The following is an 18653-nucleotide window of genomic DNA, read 5'->3' on the forward strand; positions in this document are numbered from 1 at the left end:
AGAAGAAAAAAACAGCAGGGAAGCACTTTACATTTCCAGATTCAAATCATTTGCTTGACTGGGAATCAAGTCAAACGCGGCACTACTGATGCTTCCATTCCCCAACTAACTTCTGAGGAACAACTGACCTTGGAAAACAGTTGATTCCACTGTGTAAATATCACACTGTAAGTACAAATTGAAAATTTGCTGTTGGAGGGGAGATCAAGGACACAATACATTTAAGTGCCAACTAGCTGCCCTGGGGAAAGTCATGTCATGGGCTTCTGTCCAGGATTGTGGACCGGAAACATTTTCACAGCCTAAACAGTTCTACACAAAAATGTCCTTGAGCTGCATATTTTATTTCAGGCTGTAAGTACAGCTAACTCATGCAATGATAGCCGTGCATCACTTAGCATATCCATCAAGGTCTTCTGACCAGTTTAATGACTCAACTATTGCATTGTGTAAACCTCCGTGCAGAACTGGTGTCATTTGATCAGAGAAATGACTCTTGTACATTGTAACATCACACCAAGTGGTTGCGGTCTTTTTACTGGGTACCCCCTCTGCCTTCTCTGATAAGGACAGTATGTTGTGAAGAGGAATCCAAGGGTGGAGAAAATAAACTATCAAACTCTCACTCAACAGTAATAGCTATGAATGAAAAATATCTTACAAATTATTTTTAATCAACTTTTAGAGTCAAAGAGTCTTACAGAGTGGAAACAGGCCCTTTGGTCCAACTTGCTCACACCGGCCAACATGTCCCATCTACACTAGTCCCACCTGCCCGCATTTGGCCCATATCCTTTTATTGATGATTTCAATGACACAGCAGATAAGACCCTGGCAGAAGTTAGTATTTTAAAGAATTTCACTATTCAGGAAACAACTTCTCAGGAAGCGGAAAGTTCAAAATGTATTACCTTTTCTGATGATCTAGGTATACTTTCAAACAAGTATCATTTTGGGATACAGTCTGTGAAGATTTCAAGTTGTGACTTTAACACACTGTCACGTAAACAAAAATAACTGAATCTGTTGTTGACAAATGTTTTACTCCACTCCTCCACATTCTCTCATGCTCTATCTGGGCTGTCCAGATGAACTGATGGAAATGGATTTTTGTGATAAGTCAGCCTCTCCCTTATCACTCTAAGCTGTGACAACAAGGATAATGGAATATGAGCTAAGTGAATGTCAATCTTTTTGTTCACGCTGCAGCTCCTAAGCTACCATGCCCAGCTACATCAAGTTTCTAGCAATCAAATTATATCCTTTATTAGTTCAGGTCTGTTACTCAAGTTCGCTTACTGCAGTTGGTCAGCAGATTTCACTGAAGTCTAGAAATAGCTGTCTAAAACAGTGGTGAGAATGTGTTCTAACAAGGACAGCCTGTTTGTAAAGAACGGAGCAATGGAATTATCATCATTAACATCATCATGGTTTCCAGGAAAATTTATAAAATGCAAACCTTTTTTTCTTCTATGAGAGATTGGGCAACAAATCACAGAGTAAATGTCGTCGGACCAATGAGGCTTATCACAAGCGACACAGGTATGTGTGTCCTCAAGCCCATACCGCATAATATGGTGGGCGGGGGCGTGGGGGTGGCGAAACAACTTTTATCTCTTTCCTCGACGGAGAAGTGACTTTTTCCGTATCGTATCTCCGTCTGCGCTGCAGCCTAATATCGTTGAGCTGACGGTCCCATGGCTGGGGATCAACTTCGGGAGCTCCAACCGCGGGAGGTTCGATCGCCGGCTACGGGAGCTTCAATCGCCCCGACTGCGGATAGTTTGACCGCCCCGACCGAGGGAAAAAAGGAGGGAAGAAGATAATACGTTATTGCCTTCCATCACAGTGTGCTGTGGTGGATGTTTATGTTAATTTTTATGAAGTTGTGTGTCTTGTTGCTTTTTTGGTGTGACTATGGAAAAACTAATTATTTGTATGTTCTTACATACTTGGCTAATAAATTATTTGTATCTTGTATCTTGATTCCTGTGGTCCACCAATTCAGAAATGTTGTATATTCTCCCATGTAATCACTGTGCCAATGGCACTGGGCAATATGGCCAGGAGTTCTGGAATCCTGGAATTTTCTCCTGAAACTCCTTCTCTTTCCCTCTCTGTGGCGGCTTCCTTTTTTAAGATGCTCTTTAGATCATAAGATCATGAGAGATAAAAAAGTAGAATTAGGCCATTCGGTCCATCAAGTCTACTTTGCCATTCAATCATGACTGATCTAACTCTCCCTCCTAACCTCATTCTCCTGCCTTCTCCCCATAACCTCTGTCACCAATACTTATCAAGAACCTATCTATCTCTGCCTTAAATATATCCACTGACTTTGCCTCCACAGCCTTCTGTGGCAAAGAATTCCACAGATTCACCACCCTCTGAGTAAAGACATTCCTCTTTCCAGGGTGGGAGACTGCAACCTTAACGGATACGAAGAAACACTTTTTCTCACAGAGAGTGGTGAGTCTGTGGAATTCTCTGCCTCAGAGGGCTGTGGAGGCTGGTTCTCTGGATGCTTTCAAGAGAGAGCTAGATAGGGCTCTTAAAGATAGCGGAGTCAGGAAATATGGGGGAAAAGGCAGGAACGGGGTACTGATTGGGGATGATCAGCCATGATCACATTGAATGGCGGTGCTGGCTCGATTGTTGATTACTACATGATAACGAAGAGTAACTGAGAGATGGGAACCTGATTTACTTGGTGAAAAGTAATCCGAATGCGAAGGGTACCCCTAATTCTGTAGAACTTAGAGAGGAGAGATAGAGGTTCCCCTATAGAAGTCCAGTCTTAGCTGGATAGTAACATTCGGGAGGAAAAGTAGTCATTTAAGGATTAGTACCCCTCAGCAAAGAGTAACCTAGGAAGGGGAAAATCTTCGGTATCGGAGGGAGAGGTTCACTGATTAATAACAGCATGACGCGGCATTGAGATCGAGCGTTTGTGAACTGTGCGCTAGCGCGTTAAGTCATTTTTGTAAATTGTAAAATTTTAATATTGTCTTTTTTGTATTGTTATCGGTTCCGAATTGTGTGAATATTTTGTGTATGTAAATAGATTTAGAGTGTATAATGATTTAGAAAGTTAAGATTTAGAGCGGTCCGCTATTTGTATTGCTGCTTGTGTGAGTGTTCAAGGATTTTTAAGGATTTAGATAATTGAAGTAAAATTGTGTTTGAATTAAATATTTGTAATTGTTTAGATTGTAGTATTGTGAGAATCTGAGTCGTGATGGTTCAATCAGGGTTTGTACTCTTTCAATCGCTGTGTCGGGGGAGGAGTCATTCTGCCGACCAATTGCGCCACGAGGAGGATTTATTAGAGTGCGTGATTTATAATAAACTAATGTTTGTAGTTTATGTAGGAGTGTGGTTGTGCCTGATAATAATAGGCAGTGTGATCTGCTTGCGTACTGTGTTACTCGCGTGTCTGAAGATCATTTTCGGGTGTTTCGATTGAGGATTAAATGAGTGCGAGAATGTGTTTGATTGTGCTTGAATGTGTTTGAGTGTTCCCTGGAGTACTCTGATCCTTGAATGACTGTGGATTGAGAAAATTGTAAGGTTGAAATGGTGTGGATTTTTGGGAGATAGGAGAATAATTTGAATAGGAGAGTAGGATTGGTGGAGCAAAGGAGTAAAGAATTGTGAGGCTGTGAACGCTTTGAGCCATTAACCATTATTCAGGAGCGAGCTTGATAAATTTAGGGATCAAAAGGAAGGAGCGGAGGACTTAGGAATTCTGTTTTGGATGTTCGGAAGCATGGGGAATAGAATAGATCGAGATATGACAGGAGAGGAAAGGATCCCATTACAACAAATGCGTAATGAGTTCCCTCACAAGGAAGAGAAATTAAGAACTTTATCAGGAGTGTTAAATAAAAAATTAGGAAACAAGCTATGGCCATTGGAACTGTATAAGGGATAAAATACATTGAGAGGATTATTTGGCAACATAGTAATAACGAAAGTGCAAAAGAATTAATAGGGTTATAGATAAAAAGATTATGAGGAACGGAAGGCGAATAAAGAGGTTAAGAGGATGGATAGTTGGGGAAAAGCGATTGGTAAACTTGGAATAGAACTGAAAGAAGGTGAAGTAGATCGACCTCCAGGCAGTAGGAAGGACAGAGTGGAGATGAAGGAAAACACACAGAACAAGGGTAAGGCAGATCTCTTGGAAGGAAACTAGTCTCTGTAAATTTAAAGATTAGGAATCCGATGGTTAGTGCTGACTTCGAGGGGGAAGGAGATGAATATTTAGAAGAGTGGACAGATGTTAACGCAAGTGGAAGTTCACAACTCCCACCATGTTCCTCTTGCGTTTCCCAGGCTTCACTTGTATGACTTGTGACCGTAAAACATTATTTAGGTCTGCAGAACCTATAACAACTCCTGCAGTTTCTATACCTGCACAGACTCTAACAACAGCAGATACTGGGGTACCAGATTCTTCGACCCTATCCACTCCATCATTGATAGATCGTCCAGTGGCTTATGGCACCCGGAGTAGAACGAAGAGGTTAGCTCAGGTGTTTAAAGAAATGGAAGGTATGATCGATATAATGCAGCAGCCAGAGTATTTATGAGCCACAACCAAGGCAGATCATACGAGTAGTAAGAAAGAGGAACGATTTATTGGACAGTATCGGGAAACCCCTAGCGAATGGGAAGATTCATCTGAGGGTGAGTCAATGATTGAAGATACCGAGATAGATTTTGATGTAACCGAAAGTTTACAAATTAAACAGATATCCCATAGGCAGTTCCCAGTAAGGGAAGGGTTGGGTACAGTGGATTTGACCAGTGCAGTAAGTATGAAAAATCCCAGTGCCACAGACGTCCATACTCCGTGGAAGCCCCATGAAATAATGGCAGTACTAAACAGAAACCCCGATAGGAAGCAGTACCCTACTGCTTTTATAGATTATTTAAGAACCACAATGCAGATTCCCGGGATTTGTGGGAGACCATACAACAGATAATTACTTCAGCTGAAAAGACCAAATTTCTAGTAGCCCTAGGACACCCAACTTTTAAAGCTTTGGCAAACATAGTAATGGATGACAGTGCAAGAGAAGAGGCTGTTTTAACGGCCCTTGCAAAAACATTTCAGAAACCAAGCGATTTAAAAGAGTCCTGGAAATAAAACCAGAAAAGGGTGAAGGAGCAGACAAATTTCTAGACCGTTTTTCAAAATTATATATGGACCAATCTGGAGACTTCAGACTATCAGAATGGAGCAAGTTCCCCTCAATATTGTGCTATCCTATTGAATTGTCTCCCCACTAAAGTAGCGGACTTAATTAAGACTGATAGCAGGGACTAGTCTGAGAACTGAGCCAGTCAAATGACCAGAGCTGTGAGGCACTATTGGAAGGAGGGTAGGAGCCAGGAAAATTATCCTGTAACTAGAAGAGAAAGTGAACGTACAGCCAAGAAAGAATTGCCAAGATCTTACTCTGAACCATGGATCCCCAGAGTACCAGCAAATTATAGATTGGGAGAAAATAGGGTTCCAGATTACTCAGATTATTATCACAACCACACTCCCAATTTAGAATCCCTTCCAATGGAACCAAGGGGTAGAATAAAGCCAACCTAATCAATGCTACACTTGTGGGGGGATGGGACATTGGAGTCGATCGTGTCCTGTGAGGGAGTATCGAGAAGGAAGGGGATAAAGAAGAGGGCCATGAACCAGTGGATCCCAATAGGTTACTGGGACACTTAGGACCCCAAGGGTAAAGGACTAGGACACTGGCAAGGAGATCAGGCGGCAGGGACATTTTGGCAATCGAACCAATCCATTACCCTTAACCTACCAGTTAATACCACCTATGAAATCTGAAGGCTTCCTCATATGGCCCAAAACAGCAATAAAACCCCGAAAGAACATCACCCCCTTCCAAAACCTAGGAGGAGACACAAAGAATCTAATTATCGAGAACCCTCAGTGAAGAAAGGACTACGGAAAGGGAAAAATAGTAGCTGGTGTGAGAAAGAATGGCACTAGGGAGAGAAGAAACGACTATATTGTGCAGGGGGTACGGGAGTGGGGAAAGGAGCTATTATACGAACTTGTTACTGAGTTTGTGCCTGCAGGACAGTATAATCAACAACGTGCTATCTGGGGAGTGAGGTGCGAACAGGCAGAAGACATCAAAGGTAATGTAGCTCCCCAGAAACAGGAATCAACAAGCAGGATTAAATGATACTGTCCTGTCCCTTTAAGACAAATCTGGGAAGACCAACCAATAGGGAAAGCTGCTCCTCAGTTTCCCTACTCCCTCGAAACTGGCATCAGAGAAGAAGAAGAAAAACCTACCCCATTGCTCAACTTTAACATCATCTAGCTTTTGACGCCAGTGAAGGAAAGGAAAGTAACACCATCTAATCTTTCCTAAAGAAACAACACCGGCAACCTATGACGACTGTTGGGACAGGCTTCACTCTAAAGAACTGAATTTGTATTTGAAAAATACATTCCTTTGTGGTTCGGAGTAAAATTCTCGCTTTGGTCCAAAATTCAGTTGTAAATAAATTGATTTAAAGAGGGCTTATGGGATATAGTCTTGAACATTGTTAGAGAATTGACTGTTGACTTGGCATTCTTCTCTTGTCGCACCCATAGGAGGATAGTTGAAGATGGGACAGGGCTATTTAGTTACTATCAAAAATGGGTCAGACCCTAACGGATATCAGGAATTAAGACATACCCTGGAAACGTAAGGTGATTGTATAAAATGATGAGATAGACTGAAAATTTATGAGTTCCCCTCGGAAAGTCAATACTAACCATCCAGAAAGAGTTACTTAAAGATAAAAGGAAATTAGTAGAGGAGAGAACCCCTATGGACTGAGAGCCGAGCCAACATACTAAAGAAGAAGTACTGGAGGAGAGGTCCACAAAAATGCTGGAGAAACTCAGCGGGTGCAGCAGCATCTATGGAGCGAAGGAAATAGGCAACGTTTCGGGACGAAACCCTTCCTCAGAATCTATTGAATTAGAAGAGGTCTATTGAATTAGAAGGAGAAACTTTGGATTTGGAGATATCAGAATCGATGTATCTAAATGTATCTGATGGATATAAATTGTTTAACCCTTGATGGTAAAGTGGGTTCTATTAACAAGGTGGAAAGAAATTGTCCCTAGATTTGGCATTCTTAATTGGATTTATGATAGAATTCACATATGGAAATAGATAGGAAACAGGAATTGGAATGGAATTGTGTTATCGGCCACAATGCTGTGGAATAAGAAGGGTGAGATGGACACTGAAATTTAAAATAGTAAATTGAAAGCTGACGGAATCTGGTTAAATTGGAACAATTATCATGGTTTGCTTTAAATCAGAGTCACACCTGTAGGGAAATCTGGACTGAACCCAGCTGAAATTTATATGAGAAACCATCATCAGATATACATATTATAACATTGTGTGAATATGGAGAGAGCTGATTAGTGTGATCCGAGGATAATAAAGAGTATATTATAGAACAGAATAGTAATAGGAATACAGTGATAGAGCAGTATATAATAGGAAAGGGATAGTGAAATGGAAAAGGGATAGTATTGTAGAATAACAGTGAATGTATGAGGAAGCATTGGTACATGAATGGTAACTTGCTTTGTCCCAAGTTTTTCAGGAATTATAGGTTATAGGTTCGACTATGGAAAGGGATGGAAGAATGGGCAACAACACGGATGGAGGGAATTCGCGCCCACGAAAATTCGGGTAAAGACTCATCAGACGGAAATTGTGAAGCTATGCCCACGAAAACTCGGGAAGCTTGTCAAGATTCTGGGAAGAAACATTCTCATCTTGTTGATGTAGATAGATGGAAAATGTAATAAACACACATATGTATATCTGGTTATCTGATCACAAATCATGGTTTATCATATATGATAAAAGGAAGGAATATTAATTCTGGCCAAATTGGAGAGGCTAGGACACTAAAATTGAGTAAAGGCTTCTGGGCTGCTAGGCCATTTGGTCAATTTCAAAGTGCTTTCTGCAGAAATGGAACAAGCTGCAGAATGGTGCTAGTTTGTCTAGAGCCTAGATCAGAGCTGCATGAAGAGAATGGGAACATCTGCAGACCACGACAATTAGGTCCAAAATGCATAGAATAGATTGGATTAATGCAATCCAGACATACACATTGTAAATAATGTTGCAAAGCTTTACTTTGCTGAATGTTGATTGGATTAAATATTGAGCCTTGTTTGGTTTTCTTGCACATCAGGGCACATGTTGCGATGTTTGTTTCCTCTGAGAAACACTGTTTGAATACAATGTATTAGCCACTGTATTATTAGGTCAGGGAAATGTCTGTCATGTACTGAGTTAATCGATACCTGTTATTGGATTGTAAAGAGACCACCCCCATGTGGTTCGGCTCCTCAAGGTCCGGGAACCTATAAAAGTCCGCTACCATGTGGTCCTGTGTCCATCTTCTGGGAGAGCGCTTAGGACTGCGTGACCTTATGGTCCTCTGAGCGAGGCCAAGAGGGTGTGATCAGGCAGATACGAGGATCGAACCCGCAGTGGTTAGGTACAGTAGTGGGAACTGTAATTGTGTTTTGTCAAAATAAAGTTTAGATGCGAAAGTGCTTGACTCAGTGATTTTTGACTGAAACTGGACGGGGGGGGGGGGGGAAGCTTAGAATGTGCAATTTACATTTGGTGTCTCAGAAAAAAAATGGAGCATCCGGCCACAGGGAGAACATACAAACTCTAGACAGACAGCACCCATGGTCAGGATCGAACCGGGGTCCCTGGCATTGTAAGACCGCCCCACTGTGTCGTGTTGGGTTAGCAGAGACATTGGTTTAACATTGCAGTTGAAAGATGACACCCTCACTACTGCGACTGTGTCAGCCTGGTGAGGTCTCAGTAGTGAGACTGGAAGCAACAATCCCTGACTCAGCTGAGAGTGCTACTGCTGACTCATGCAGCTGACAGAAGCATCTCTAACCAATAAAACTCCATCAGCCATTTACTGAAACTCACCTGGGCTACCTCTGATGATAAATGAGCTATACAAAGTTCATAAGTTCGAGGAGCAGAATAAGGTCATTCGGCCCATCAAGTTTACTCTGCCGTTCAATCATGGCTGATCTCTCTTTCCCTCTCACCCTCATTCTCCTGCCTTCGCTCCATAACTCCTGACACCCATACTAATAAAGAACCTGTCGATCCCCGCCTTAAAAATATCCATGTTCTGGCAAATGTAGAAATCGTGATGGGTGTGGGATGTACATGACAACGAGATAACATCAGAACACAGCAAGTCTCATATTTAAGTCAGGATATTTATTTATTTGGAATATTTTTGTTTTACAAGCTCACAAATTAAATGCATTAGGAAGACTAATGTCATGGAGAATATATCTTATTTTCACAGAAAGATTAAAACAGCTGGTACAGGAATATTCAGGGTAGCCTCCAACTCCAGTGCAACAGGAGAGAGAAGAATCAGATACCAACTGGCATTATTGAACAAATATGTTCCTTGTTCAACCTTGCTCTTCCTATTCCATTTGTTCTAAGACATTCAAAAAAAACTATTTGGGTTGAACGCATTCTAACGAATACAAACACATCTGTTGATATATGTGACTGATTAACCTAGCTACAATTGATAAGACCCAACATTAACTAATGCATTTTTTTGGCTGCTATAATTTATCATTGGGTGTTCATATAATTGAGATTCATTTATTTTTTTAAATGTCTGCTTACAGGCCCTTCTTCACAAACACAGTTTCACAAAAGTTCATGTGAGATGGTTTACAAAAGTAAAACAATTGAGAGTTTATCACACAATGCACGGAGGTTCCAAAAGTACAGTCTCTGTGGCCTGCAACATATAAATAAATTCAATAAATAGGACAAATAAATATTAAATAAATGGTTACAGCATTGATCTTTATCAATATATTTACAGTGCATAGTGAAAATACAATTGATCAGGAGTTAGCACAAGAATTTGGTATATTCCTTACTTAAATGTGAAAAAATTGAAATAAATATAATTGGAGTGCAAATTAAGGAACAAATGTATAACTCTATCAATAACTTACTACAAGTCACCTGGGCTACTCTTATATAATGATCTGCAGGATAAGCTTATTTTCATTCAATGGCATCTTGCCACTGTTGTTCTTTTCAGCAATCAGGCCCTTAGGGTTGAGGAACGCTGTGCTAATAACCTAAGCAGCCCAGGCCCAGAGAATGAGCACCTAAGACTGGGAGTTCATGGAGAGATTTGCATGCCTCCACGCTGCCCCAAGAAAGATTCAGATCATGAATCCTTAAAAAAAACAATCTCACTCTGCAGGAGCAGTTTCTTTTCAGTGTGTTACTGCAGCAGCTGGCTGCGGCCCCTGCTCTCTGAACGCTGCCTGATCAACAGTGTCAGGTCACATCTGATTTTCTCAGGACAACTAGAGCAAGATGTTGTCCTTGGAGGTTGGAGCTCAGCGGCTGCTGCTCTAAACCCAGCCAGCTTTGGAGTTGAACTTTGTGCTATTTTGCTTGCTGTACACCTATATATGCGATAAAGATGAAGTAAGATTATTTTCTTCATCAAAGCTGCAGATGTCAGATCAAACTCATTCCGTTTTCACTGCATGTTGACCAGATTCCTTACATTTGACAAAACCCAAAGCCCATCTTTCACTCTTTCTCCAGATCCTAATAGTGAGGAAACTCTTCCACACCTGCCCTGCCGTCTTGGGAAGGCAGGTGTCAGAAGCCAACCTTGATACTAGAGACACAAGAGACTGCAGGTGTTGTATGAAGTCTGTAGCAAAAGATAAACTGCTGGAGGAACTCAGCAGATCAAACAGCATCTGAAAGAGCAAGGAGCCCTTCAGCGAGTCCTGATGAAAGGCCTTGATTGCAACACCAGGCATCCCTTTGCCTCTACTGAGCTGCAAATTTACTGTGGCAATTTGTTTTTCTGCTCCACCCTCTGTGTTAGTTTTATTGAGTCTTCCTGCCCATTGTTTGAGAATTTCCTGGCACCCTGTACCGCAGAAAATGGGTAGACGCAAACTGCCGGAGTAACTCAGCGGGACAGGCAGCATCTCTGGAGAGAAGGAATGGGTGACGTTTCGGGTCGAGACCCCTCTTCAGACCACAGACAATGGTTTTGGCCTGTCAATGTAAATTGTTCAATAATTGATAAACAATGTACAGGGTGATAATCCAGCATCCGCAGTTTCTTGTGTCTCAGCAGTTTTCTAGAGAGGATGTTTGTTTCCAAGTCTCTGGGAAAACAACCGAGAGAAAGCCGATGTTTTCATTTTATCTCCGGCTGACAACAAAGGATATCTGAGGACTGCTTTCTGCCTCGTGATTATCCATCTCAGGACGACTGGGGGTCTTGATTGATTTGCTATGATTGATTTTCTTTCAACAAGTTGGCGGGTTAGCTTACCAACATCTGGCAGCGGCCAGGAAACATTATTAAACAAGTTCAGCAGGCCAGGCTGGCATCCACGGGTATTGTGTGTCAGAGGGACTTACATCAGTTCCTATTATTTGCATTTAAAACTGTATCTCTTAATTTACGATGAAGGCTGTTTTCTGCTCGGGGCAGGGGAAGTCAGCAGGATTCTAGGATAAACAAGGTAGGCACAAAATGCTGGAGTAACTCAGCATCTCTGGAGAGAAGGAATGGGTGACGTTTCGGGTCGAGACCTTTCTTCAGACTGATGTGAAGCCTGACACATGCCCGAATGTACACTACACCCCCAAGCGTTGAGCTCACTGTTGACTTTGGTTCAGTGTGTCGACTGAATCTGTGTAGTGAGTGCACATGGTATGGCTGTGGGGGAGGGGGATTGTCAGCTGTGCTCCCACATAATCTGATTCATCATATTTCTGAGCTCAAGTCTAAATGCCCTCTGAAAATAGCCACAGTGCACCTGCTGTGTTCCACAGCTTCCAGTCAGAGCTGCTGCTGTTGTGTTGACTGCCACCCAGTCTTTGTGGCATGGCCCGAGGGTACACAACCTCCAAATGTCCCCATGTGACAATTAGATGATGCTAATTAAAAAGACTGGTGTTTCTGGTCCAGGCTTGGTGTGGGCTGACATTTCAAAACATAGAGCATTTGAAGATTACATTTCATCTTTAAAGCGAGAGATGATCTTGGCGAAATTGGAGTCTGTCTGCCTCTCTGTCTACTGCGCTCTGCCACACATACACACGCCAGATACCATGTGTCCGTTAAACATTGTGAGACCAGAATAACATCTAGGTCATTCTGCACCTGGTGGGCTGGGAAGCAGGAAGGGGGGAAGGAGAGGGAGAAGGGGAGGGAGGAGGAGAGGGGAGTGGGAGGGCGAAGAGGGAGAGGGAGGGGGGGAGTGGGAGAGAGGGAGGGGGGAGTGGGAGAGAGGGGGTTCAGTAATGGGGAGGCGCAGCTCAACGCCTCAGACTCTCGTAGCTGCCGTCTGAATCGTAACTCTTGCTCCTGCTGCGGCCACTGCTCCCTCTGTCCGAGCTGCGGCTGCGGCTGCGGCTCCTGTTGCGGCTACGACTGCGGCTGCGGCTCCTGCTGGAGTAACTGCGGCTGCGGCTGGTGGTGCGGCTGCGGCTCCAGCTGCGACTGTGGCTGCGGCTGCTGTACCTGGAGGAGTAGCTGCTCACACTGCTGGAGGATGAGGGGCTGGGTCTGTAGTAAGGGATTGGCCGCTTTCGAGCACTGGCAAACAAACATAAACACCAGATTGCACTTCCAAATATGCTGATAACCGATTTACTGTTAACCATCAACATCGGTGTCATTTTCATCTGACACAGGAGGTGAATTTTGAGGCGTTTGTTGACATTAATCAGGTGGATATTAATCTACTAAAGTTTGTGTAGCAAGGAACTGCAGGTGCTGATTTACGCCGAAGATAGACACGTAACACTGGAGTAACTCAGCGGGAATGGCAGCATCTGTGGAGAGAAGGAATGGGTGGCATTTTGGGTCCAGACCCTTCTTCAGACTGAGAGTGAGGGAAGAGGGAGTCTAGAGATATGGAAGGATAAAGGTTTCAAAGATCTGTTTATTGTCACGTGCACCAATTAAGGCACAGTGAAACTCGATTAATGTGTGAAAACGAGATATCAAAGAAGATGTAGAATAGATCATTGTTAGCTAGGAGATGGTGACAACGAAGCGCAAAGAGATTTAATTTAATCAGGGGGACATCGGGCCTATCCGCTGTTCCAGGTGTGGACTCCTGTATATCGGCGAGACCAAGCGCAGGCTTTCGCTCAGTCTACCTAAACCTACTTGATGTTCCGTTGCGAAACACTTTAACTCCCCCTCCCATTCCCACACTGACCTTTCTGTCCTGAGCCTCCTCCATTGTCAGAGTGAGGCCCAGCTCAAATTGAAGGAACAGCACCTCATATTTCAGTTGGGCAGCTTACACCCCAGCGGTATGAACATTGAATTCTCTAACTTCAAGTAACCCTTTCTTTCCCTCTCTCTCCATCCCTCCCCCTTGCCAGTTCTCCCACCAGTCTGACTGCCCCCCTGAATAAATGTCATGTCTGTTTATTTTGTTGTCACCTCCTGGCTAACAATGATCTATTCTACATATTCCCCGAAACGCATCTCCTTTGATGTCTTGTTTTCACACCTCACCCTTCCTCATGATAGGGGGTTAAACATTGTAAACCGTGTAGGAAGGAACTGCAGATGCTGGTTTAAACCGAAGATAGACACAAAAAGATGAAGTAAAGCTTCAGTCTGAAGGAGGGTCTCGACCCAAAACATTCCTTCTCTCCAGAGATGCGGTCTGACCCACTGAGTTACTCCAGCTTTTTATGTCTATCTTTAATAAGCAGTTCCATTGACTTCAGCTAAATTAATAATTAGATGTGGCCTCCAGTGACAACTGTGATTCAACCCTTTTGTCCATGAGATTATAGAATCAACAGTAATTTTAGAAATAGGTAATTGGTTACTTTGCCAAACAATGCTTGGGTTGTTCTAATCTCTATGTTTCCTTGTCTACCTGTCTACCAATCAATCCTTTAGAAATAGTAAAGGTTTTCTCTTAAACTATTCTCATTTTGCCGAGTTAAATTGTGTGTAAGCGACGTGCTTTAATTCCCATATACCTTAACCAACTATCTATTTGCCTTTTAAATTTGCAATCATTGGTACATTAAAAACTGCTGAATTCTATGAAACAATCTCAAGGTGGGAAGTCGGCCAAGTTATACAACACAATTACGATCATTTCACTTGTGATTCATGATGATTTATGCGAGCAATTAGTTTGGCTTAGAAAAATTGGCAGATTAGACTGTTGATAATGTTGACTTGATTGGAACTGGTCCATATTGGTGCATGAATCTAATATCACCCAAATGCAATCTGACCGACAACTAATGCAAAACCTAAAACCTGCCAGTCAACTGTGCAACATACTTAACTGCTATTAAAAGTCATTGGCATCTCCTGGTAGCTAATCTATACATTAGCTGGCAGGGAAAAAGGACAGACAGAAAATGCTGACAGAGGCAAGTTAGCATTGATGCTCGGAAAAAAATCTTCATATAGAAGGCAAACAGCAGGTGGAACAAAAAAGGATGAGGTGGACCTCAATGAAAATAACTGAATAGTACAAGGCTTGGATAGAGTGGATGTGGAGAGGATGTTTCCACTAGTGGGAGAGTCGAGGACCAGATGTCATAACCTCAGAATTAAAGGACATTCTTTTAGGAAGGAGATGAAGAGAATTTATTTTTAGTCAGAGGGTGATGAATCTGTGGAATTCTTTGCCACAGGAGGGTGTGGAGGCCTTCAATGGATATTTTTTAAGGCAGAGATAGACAGATTTTTGATTAGTACGGGTGTAAAGGGTTATGGGGAGAAGGCAGGAGAATGGGGTTGGGAGGGAGAGATAGATCAGCCATGATTGAATGGCGGAGTAGACTTGATGGGCCGAATGGCCTAATTCTGCTCATGTCACATGTCCTTACCAAGAGCGATGAAATAGTAAAGGACTGGGGAAGCACGTACAAGGCTTGCTGGCATCAGCATGAGAATAGGGCAAGAAGAGAAGGACCTGCTGGAACTTCCCCACTGCTGCGTGATATGCAAAACATGTCTCCTTGCTGCAGCACTGAACTATTAAAACCTGGTGATTTATTCACCTCTCAATAACGGGGTGACCTTTCACTGACCTGGTAATGCGGCGAGGTTCCAGATGACTTGGAGAGTCTCGTCTGCGCTTCCTCATTGGGGAGTAGGAGCGAGAGCGGCGTCTCCTCGACTCCCTCTCCCGTGATCCGTATTTCTTACCATCCCGACCTCTGTCATGGTCCCTATCCAATCACAAATCACAGCAAGAGCTTCTTCAACAAAGCTGAAGCACACGGCCAACTGGACCCTTTTCTATCCATGTAATGGTAGCATCTGCGTTTAAACCCCCACTGCACATAATCTTCTGCTTTTGTTTCATTGCTAGTTGGACTGTTCTTGTATTTTTCAGTTGGTCAAAATGTTGATAGGCCAGACATGGCATGGGGAAATTGAACCTCAGATTATTTGCTAAATGTTGGTATCTACAGATGGGGTTGGTGGGGTGGGGGGGGGGGGGGGGGGGGGGGGGGTGGGGGGGGGGAGTGGTTGGTATTGTTCAATAGAAAAACTTTCCATTTACTCGATAACAGAATTAGAAAGGTGGGTAATCCTAACACCAGATTAGACACTTCCCTGGAGCCAATGACGTTCGGACCAACCTACCAGCCACTTGAATGGCAACTCCATATGAACAGTAATAGTACAAAGCCGGAGGAGAAGAGTTGTTGACGATCGTAAACTTAGACTTAAGTACAATGGGATTTCATAAAATGAAGAATAAAAATAAGAAAAATTATGTTGTGGGATAATAAAAAGAAAGAAGGGAGATTTTAATAACAGGCATCTCTTGATGTTGCTGAGCAATAGTATATGTATGATATGGCTGCCCAGCCTGCAGCTGTCCGTTTTTTCTCTTTTAAAAATTTTTTTAGTTAGTTGAGTTTTTTGTTTTCGGAGTTCTAGCCTTTTTTATGTGGGGGTGGGGGTGGGGGGTGGGGGGGTGTGGAAGGGGGAAACTGCTTTCTAGGGTCCCTACCTGGTCGAAGGGGCGGCTTCTCTCCGGGCTGCACCGTCGACCTGTCCTCGCTGCCTACCAGTGGGCCTGGAGTGGCGTTTCCTGAGGGGACCACCCAGAACCACGGCTTTGGCAGCGGCACAGCGCTGGAGCGCTATCGCGGAGCGGTGTGGGCGATGCCTTGCCCGGGTCGCTACGCTGGAGCTCCGGAATGCTGAGACTGCAGGTGAACATCGCGGAGCTGCGGGTCTGTGGAGCGGCCAGCCGTGGGCGGCAGCGCTGACTTTAACATCGGGAGCCTGGGATCTCTTGCCGAGATGGCCAGTTGTGGAGCTCCATCCAGCGAGGCCTGTTGGCTTCGGAAGCCGCAGCCTCCCATAAGGAAGCAGCCGTTCCAGGCACCCCAAGCCGCTGAGAGGGATCTACCGACGTCTGTAACATCGGCCCCCATAGCGGCGACTGCGGAGGCCTCAATAGGCCCGACTATGGGTGGACAAGGGGATGGGGACTGGACTTTGTGCCTTCCCTCATAATGGGAACCATTGTGGGGGGATGTTTTTTATCTTTATTGTTAAATTCTTTAATGTTGTGCCTTATCTTTATCTGTGTGCTGCATGGCTTGCTGCATTTACTACACCAATTGGTGTACGTGACAATAAATGTCCTTTGCCCTTTGTCCTTTGTATCATTGAACCTTTATGTATGCGTGATGTTCGTTGAAGTAATTCAAGTGCGTCTATAAGCTATAAGTTCTGGAGACTCGGTAATAAATTGGATACATTTCCTTAAAAAAACAATGCTGTGGGAACAGTACCTGCGACCTGACATGTGATAAATAGAGTGGAACACACGACAGGCTCTCAAACTGAACAATTGGGCTTGTCCTCACTTGATTTTCCGGTGCTGTTGCAGATTCATTGATAATAATTGATCGCTATCTTCAATGAAAAACTCCATTATTAAGTTACCATGCAACTACCAGGATGAGTGTAGAAGCCAAACTGGATACATCATGGAAACAGGCCCTTCGGCCCTAGTCCCCACCGACCAGCTATCCCGCACATTAACACTATCCCACACACACTAGGGACAATTTTACATTTACACCAAGCCAATTTAATATCGTTTAATATCCATCTGCTAATTTTCCTTTGTTCCTCTGCTAATGGCAGATTGGACGTTTGACTTTACTTTAGACTTTAGAGATACAGCACGGGAGCAGATCCTTCGGCCCACCGAGTCTGCACCACTCACCACCGATCCCTCCTTACACTAGCACTATCCTACACACTAGGGACAACTTACAATTTCACCAATGCCAATTAACCTAAAAACCTGTTCATCTTTGGAGTGTGGGAGGGAACTGAAGCATTCAGAGAAAACCCACGTGGACACAAGGAGAACGTACAAAATTAATTAACTATAGAGTGCTGGGTGTCACTGAGGGGTTAACTGGAAGTAATGTTGATAATACTACCTGCGGGATGAGATTAGCAGCATTTTACCTGTTTAAATATTCATGTTTATTTCTTACTAGGCAACTTTTGACAGTTCCATTTCTGGTATTTATCCGTTGCAAAATAAGGAATCTTCATCCAATGATCTGAACATAATAATTATTTACATTTAGTTTATGCAAATTAAAACTGGACTTCTGCCTCAAACTTCTGCTGACCACATCATTTACAAAATCACTGGGGTCCCTGCAGACCTCCTGCTAACCAATTGTCTTTCTGTAGATTAGCTAGATCCTCCTGCCAACCTATTATTTTTCTACAGGAATTAGTAGACATTTAGGAATAGAAACATCTACATGGCTGTTTTCTGAGTTTGGAGAGGAGATACTGGGAACATTATGGTGCAAGCATTAACAGACTGAGCAATTTCCCAAACTGAAAATTGAGCATAAACCTTACCTGTAACCCACCAAACCCAATGACATGTACACAGCAAAATCAGGTTTTTAAAACAACCCCTTCATAAGTTACCTCTCTGGGCTGTATCTTGAATAGCTTGGGCTACGACGTGATCGGGAGCTTCTGCTTCCTGGACTTCTCCTAGATCTTGGTGAATAGCTCAGAGAACGTGAAGAAGACCTATGCAAGCACAGAGTAATATCAAGCCCTTAATTTTTGAGTCGATTTGCCTTGATATACAACTGCAGTTATCCATTTGGGTAACAAATATACTTCAGCAACCCAATTTGAAATTTAAGTTGATGAAATAATCCCACTTCAATGCATTCAAGAACTGACAAAGTGAAGTATTTTGCAGTACAACTCAAGTAACAGATTCAGAGTCATAGAGTAACAACAAAAACAATCCATGCCGACCACCCATCAAACATCTATCTATCTATCTATCTATCTATCTATCTATCTATCTATCTATCTATCTATCTATCTATCTATCTATCTATCTATCTATCTATCTATCTATCTATCTATCTATCTATTTTTTCGCCACCTTACTCACCATTCTCTGCTCCAGACGCACTAAGTTTTGTTCCGATTGGTGGACG

The 18653-nt window shown here is 43.0% G+C and overlaps 1 protein-coding gene across 2 annotated transcripts in view; it reads right to left on the reverse strand.

Moving 5' to 3' along the window:
• Positions 1–9314: 9314 nt before the first annotated feature.
• The window catches only part of srrm4 (serine/arginine repetitive matrix 4), a 433233-nt gene continuing 423894 nt past the window's right edge, over positions 9315–18653 (reverse strand). For both annotated transcript variants that reach the window (XM_033043101.1, XM_033043100.1), the window contains 3 exons: positions 18121–18228; positions 15219–15359; positions 9315–12732 (listed from right to left, as the gene is read on the reverse strand). In XM_033043101.1, coding sequence (XP_032898992.1) covers positions 12453–12732; positions 15219–15359; positions 18121–18228 — 529 coding nt within the window. In that variant the 3' untranslated portion in view covers positions 9315–12452. The remainder of the gene's footprint in view (positions 12733–15218; positions 15360–18120; positions 18229–18653) is intronic.

This window comes from Amblyraja radiata, chromosome 25, assembly GCF_010909765.2.
Source record: "Amblyraja radiata isolate CabotCenter1 chromosome 25, sAmbRad1.1.pri, whole genome shotgun sequence".
Taxonomy (NCBI): Eukaryota; Metazoa; Chordata; class Chondrichthyes; order Rajiformes; family Rajidae; genus Amblyraja; species Amblyraja radiata.